This window comes from Pituophis catenifer, unplaced genomic scaffold (genome assembly GCF_029215685.1).
Source record: "Pituophis catenifer annectens isolate HBS135680 unplaced genomic scaffold, rPitCat1.0.hap2 SCAF_2, whole genome shotgun sequence".
NCBI classification, from domain to species: domain Eukaryota; kingdom Metazoa; phylum Chordata; class Lepidosauria; order Squamata; family Colubridae; genus Pituophis; species Pituophis catenifer.
In genome coordinates this window covers 120,227,958-120,233,996 of record NW_027256882.1, presented here as the reverse complement: position 1 = coordinate 120,233,996, position 6,039 = coordinate 120,227,958, and the positions used below count along the sequence as shown (strand labels likewise).

Genomic DNA, 6,039 nt, shown 5'->3' with positions numbered 1-6,039 from the left:
ACCATCTGGGGATATGGTCTTCTAGAGCTTTCAAAACAATGCTTTGTTAATGAACTGTTAAGCAAACAAACCCTTTCTCCTGGTCAATCCAAGTCAAGAGCAATTGCAAGTATTTGGCTATCCCTTAGCTTTGGGTATTTCCAAATGAAATGGTTTAAGGCAAATTGAAAATAAATTCTCAATGCTTAGAAAGAGAATAGGGAGATTAAGAAATTAAATATTTAAAAAATCAGAAAAATTTAGATTCTAGATTAAGGTAGCCTTTCCCCGTTTTAACTTTCTTGCTATTGTACTATTGTAGTCTGCAGCACTAACATGCTATTGCAGTATAAAATTGTCCAATTAATTCTATTTTGCCCGTGAGTACTGGCATCATGAACAGGCAATAATGGAGTGTAAATCTAGTATCCCCTTCTCAGGAGAGCTTTAGATCAAGCCATTATTACAGGATTCCAATTATACCACCCTCTAATGCTTTGTTAACCAACATATAATTAGTTCCTAATGAAACAGAATCATGTGTAGAATAATCAATGGCACATTTGATTCTTTAAACATTTTAAAGCTAATTCTCTACTGACTTATTTATTTGGTTTGACAACCAAATACCATTTGTATTTGCTCATAGAAGAAAGGAGATTTTTCAGGGAAAATGGAATATTTGTTAATATTTGTAACTTTTTAATAGTAGCACTATTTTTTTTTAGCACATCAGATCCTTTTGGTGTTATTAAAAACATGTAGGGTGATAAAGAGAGGCTTGCTGTAGTGATGGGGAAATTTAGGGGAGTAGCCATAACTTCTAGCAATGGAACACATGATTTACCAACAGAAGAACTCCAGATGCATCTATGGGTTCCCTGATTAAAGAAAGCATTGTTGAAAGGCACATTCCTGAAACGCTCAACGGCAATTGTCCTTCTATGCAGGCAATCAGAAAATAGGCAGATAAATTCAGCTCTAGTTTCAGTAATGTCTGACCATCATTTACAGTACAGGATATGTACCGGTATCTCTTTCTGCTTTAGAGAAGGAGCATCAGTATTGGTTAGTATAAGTTAAAATTCCTTTCTTTTGTGTTTTGCAGAAAAAGGGCATTGATAAGAAGCATCTCGTATACTGAGGACCACAGGCGGCTTCCCAACCAGATCGTGGAGTCATATCCACCAATAAAAAGTTATCTCTTTTTCTCCCCTTCCTTCTCATTTGGAAATCATTTGTGAATGCATGTCTATGAAAAAGAATAAAGCGTCTGTACCATCTGAGACAAAGAAACCCCAAGGTTTAGATTAATTATATAAATATTGGAGGAGTTGTAGGCCATTGTCCTCTTAGGCCTGCTTTTGTGGCTGAAGGACTTTTTCAAAGGTAAATGTACATAATTTCCCGTGCTTCTTGTCTCTCATTAAGTTGGTTGAGATTGGCAGCCCCCTTTATAGATCATTGAGATAATCCTGATCAGCGTATATCATAAAGCCAGTAAAAATGCTATCTGTCCAGTAGGGATCATAGAACAGCCCATTCTGTTCTGAGTAAAATATTTGCAGCCACACCTCATCCTTCTGCTTTAGGGAAAGGATTGTCGATCCAGAAGCAATGTCATGATTCCCGGTATTGGCATCAAATGTCTTTATCTTGTACTGACCATTATACACCAACCCAATAGCCAAGTGTTTATTGGCCAGTGTGATATCATAAGTGAAATAATAGACGCCGGGGATGTTGCATATAAATTTCCCACTGGAAGCGTTGTAATTTCCACCTTCATTCATGAGGATCCTATCAAATTTGATGGGCAGTCTCTCTTTTGGGTAACTTTTGGTCACAGCAACAGAGAAAGCTGATTTGGCTTTCTTGACATTGCATTTGCAAGGGCCAGACATCCCAAGGTCTCCTTGGCCTCCTCGGGGACCTTTCTTTCCAGGGCCCCCGCTTTTTCCAGTGGGGCCCTTGGGGCCTTTTAAACCACGGAGACCAGCTTTGCCAATGGCTCCTGGTTTCCCTTTTGATCCTGGCTGGCCTGGATTTCCCATCCTGCCTTGGGTACCTACGAGAAAACAAAACCTCAATGAGTAATCATACAAGGGACTCATGGATCTTTTGGAAGCAGCAACCAGAGGGCCAAAACTGGTTCTGCAACCCAGGAAGCATAAAAAAAGGGCTGTCTATTGGGAAGTTTTGAACTGCATTATTTTATGGGAACTGTATCCCCATCTCTTTCGTCCTGGTCATTCCATTAGAAAATGTGGAGAAAATATATTCTCTTCTAGATAGGTAGCTGACATAAAAAAAAGGGGGGTAGGGGAAGGATTCTCGCATCCTGCAAAGTTACAATAGAGTTTATTTTGTTTTGGGTTTGTCATGATATCTAACCTATTACTGAATGTATAAATGAAACCACTGCAGCTTGATGAACAAACCATGGTTTTAAAATTCTGGCTTATTGTTCTGTGGGATTGGAATCAATATCTCTAATACAAACTTTTTTTGGTAATCTACTGCATCAAACAAAGCCAGAAGTCATTACTTTTTTCTTCTCTCTTTGTACTTTTGTTTTTTCCTTTGATTTTATAATGAAAATTAATAAAAAAATATTAAAAGTAGAATCTTTCTAGCAGAAAGATACAACATAAGAAACAGTTAACAGTATGCTAAAACTCCCAGTTGAATTATTGTTCATATTTGCAGTTATTACTGTAATTGTATATTAATTAGGGTTTGGATTAGAGTTTTGGTGCAAATGGAAGGATCCCAAGTGAAATTGCATTCAACAATTTCCACTCTCTGAAAGTGGGTGGGCTGGGAAATTCTTCTTGCCAATTCTTTTGCTTTCCACACCCTTATTGTATTGAAAGCTCTGTCAACCTTCTGGAGAATATTTTTTAGGAGGAAGAATGTAATTGGTGAAAATCCTCTTTCTACTAACAGTACAAAACTCAATGGATTTCAAAGTCCCCTCTAAGTGAGGAGCTTGTAGAAGGAGCACCATGTTAATCTAAGAAAGCTGAAAATTGGGAGGAGTCTGATTTTTCCATGAAACAATTTTTTTAATTAAAAAGTGTACACTTTTAATAAAGATTACATGTGGCCATTTTGGAAACAAACAAATTTTGCCAACATAATTGAGTGACAGATTGCTGAATTTACATCAAAAGGTTTAAAGTTATCTCAGAAGGTCTCAACAAAAATATTTCTAACACATTACACGTGTTCATTGGTAAATGAGCTGTAATTTGTCCTGCATGTAAGTTGTATTTCCATAAACATCCTGTTTTCCCCATCTCGTCCTTATTTAAATCCTATAATAAATCATTTGAGAGCCAGTTTAAGTGGTGGTTAAGGCACCTGGCTAGAAACTGACAGACTGTGAGTTCTAGTCCTGCCACAGGCATGAAAGCTGGCTGAATGACTTTGGGCCAATCACTCTCTCTTAGCCCATGACGTCAGCTCTGGTGGTAAACCAGTAGGTTAATTTCTGTTGCAATCAAAAGACTGATGCTTGGTTGATTTGAAAAAAGTGGACCCTGCACTTACAGAAAAACACTAGGATGAAAAAAAAAATCCAGTTTAAACCCTTTATCAGTCCAGCTGCTCTGTGTATCTGATAACTACAGCTCACAAAAACATAGGCATTAGAACATTTGATAGTCCGAAAAGCTGCAAAAAGGCTGCTCCTTTTGTTAATGGTTAGGAGTTCTGTTGGCAGGAAGTTTATGCTTCATCTAACTAAGAGTTAGATAATTTCTATTTATAAACAAAGTCAGCCAGACAATACAATTACAGCCCAATTTGGCCTCATAATTCCAGACACAAACCTTCTCCTCTATATCATCCCTGAGCAGGCCTAGGAGCTAGACAGAATATTAATATATGTCTTTTCAGTTTCATTTAATTTATACTGTATTTTTTTATTTATTTAACAAAACGTGAACTGAACCATCTAAAGCCTGCCCAAACATGTCCAGCTGATAAAAAGCTCAGTTAAAATTAAAAATACAGAGCACCCCAAAATCCTTCTTTGGTCATTTTGTCTCCCTCCTTCAAGCATATACCTGGGTAGACTGTTTTTACTTGCTATTTAAAGGTAAGGAGTCATCTCCTACCATTCATCTCATTTCTGATGGAGATATAGAATAGACTATTTGACAATGATATCTATGTTTTATTGTCTGGGGTCCCACAATGTGCTGAATATGAAGTGCAAACTCATGTAAACAAGCCATTATGGTTTGTAAACAGGGTTAACCCCTGCTTGAATTAGCATGGTAATGTTAATTAACATGCCAATTCAAGCCAATAGTTAATTGTGCAACCTATAATTGATTTTATTTTCCTGGGCTCCAAGATCACCGCAAATGGGGACCACAGCCAAGAAATTAAAAGACGCTTGCTCCCGGGGAGGAAAGCTATGGTAAATCTAGACAGCATACTAAAAAGCAGAGACATCATCCTGCCAACAAAAGTGCATATATAGTCAAGGCTATGGTTTTCCCAGTTGCAATGTATGGCTGTGAAAGTTGGACCATAAGAAAGGCTGAGCGCCAAAGAATTGAGGCCTTTGAACTATGGTGCTGGAGAAGACTCCTGCGAGTTCCTTGGACTGCAAGGCGATCAAAACGGTCAGTCCTATAGGAGATCAACCCTGGCTGCCCTTTAGAAGGCCAGATCCTGAAGATGAAATCAAATACTTTGGCCACCTAATGAGAAGGAAGGACTCACTGGAGAAGAGCCTAATGCTGGGAAAGATTGAGGGCAAAAGAAGAAGGGGACGACAGAGAATGAGGTGGCTGGATGGAGTCACTGAAGCAGTAGGTGTGACCTTAAATGGACTCTAGAGGATGGTAGAGGACAGAAAGGCCTGGAGGAATGTTGTCCATGGGATCGCGATGGGTTGGACACGACTTCGCAACTAACAACAACAATAATTGATGAATGTAACATCTGTCATGTGGCAGACCATATCACACTTTTCATAATATGTCACATTGTTCCCAAAATGAACAGGTTCAAAACCTGCTTTGGGAAAGAGTTTTGGTTGTTTTGTTTTTTTTTAAAAGACATGATATATGCCTTAAACCAGCGGTTCCCAAACTTTCTGGCTTTGTGGACTGGTGGCAGTCCACTTCATTTGTGCAAATGGAGCTTCACGTGTGCACGTGCTTGCCTGCCGCGTGTGCAAGTGGAGCTTTGTTCGCATGGCCTGATTCCGGGCCATGGCCTGGCAGTTGGGGACCCTTGCTTTAAACGGCTATAAATCTGGGGAAAAAAACATTTTGCTATTTAAACTCCACTCCCTAAAGGTCTAAAGTTTCAGCCCCAGCTGCTCTGGGAAGTTTTGTGATTCCATAAAAGAGTAAAGCTGGTGGGCTGCCTGAAGCCTCTAAATGACATTTGTTGCACTTCTATCATAAGTTATGATTATGGTCTTCTGAAATAATAAACTGCATTAAGATGCCACAACTAACACTTTGGTTGTTCAAATATATTAAAAAATGGCATTCTTCCTTAATTTGATTTTGGAGAGAGCTACTATGTAGGAAGGTCTTATGCAGTGGTGGGATTCAAGTAATTTAACAACCGGTTCTCTGCCCTAATGATTTCTTCCAACAACCAGTTTGCCAAACTGCTCAGAAAGTTAACTACCGGTTCTCCCGAAGTGGTGTAAATTGGCTGAATCCCACCACTGGTCTTATGAAAGAAAATGGATTTAGTACTGTAATGGCCGATTTAGATTTCCCCATTCTTTTTGGGATTCCTTCTGAGGTAGAAAAGTATCTTGAAAAAGAATATCTTACCTTCATCCCCTGGCTCTCCTTTCTGTCCGTCTTCTCCATCTCGTCCATCTTTTCCTGGAAAACCCATCCTCCCTATATTCCCAGGAGCACCCGGAGCTCCGGGAGCACCTGGAGGGCCTTGTGGTCCTAGCACACTGCAAATTATTTCCTTGGAATTTTTCTGAATGTCTGCTTTGGCAAAGCTACTGAGAAATTGATTAACTATACAGGGAGCAATCCAGGCAACCAGAAAAAGGAAGATCAT

The 6,039-nt window shown here is 39.1% G+C and overlaps 1 protein-coding gene across 1 annotated transcript; it reads right to left on the bottom strand.

Annotated features, from left to right (window-relative positions):
* Positions 1–1,374: 1,374 nt before the first annotated feature.
* Positions 1,375–6,039, bottom strand: C1QTNF2 (C1q and TNF related 2). The gene is made up of 2 exons (XM_070934318.1): positions 5,796–6,039; positions 1,375–2,047 (listed from the first exon to the last, which is right to left on the bottom strand). Exons 1-2 carry the CDS (start codon positions 6,037–6,039, stop codon positions 1,434–1,436), a joined length of 858 nt encoding a protein of 285 aa, XP_070790419.1. The 3' UTR covers positions 1,375–1,433.

Coding starts and splice junctions, on each gene's coding strand:
- C1QTNF2 (XM_070934318.1), bottom strand. CDS start 6,039: ATGATCTTCCTTTTTCTGGTTGCCTGGATTGCTCCCTGTATAGTTAAT. Junction 2,048..5,795: donor AGGAGAGCCAGGGGATGAAG/GTAAGATATTCT, acceptor GTTTTCTCGTAG/GTACCCAAGGCAGGATGGGA.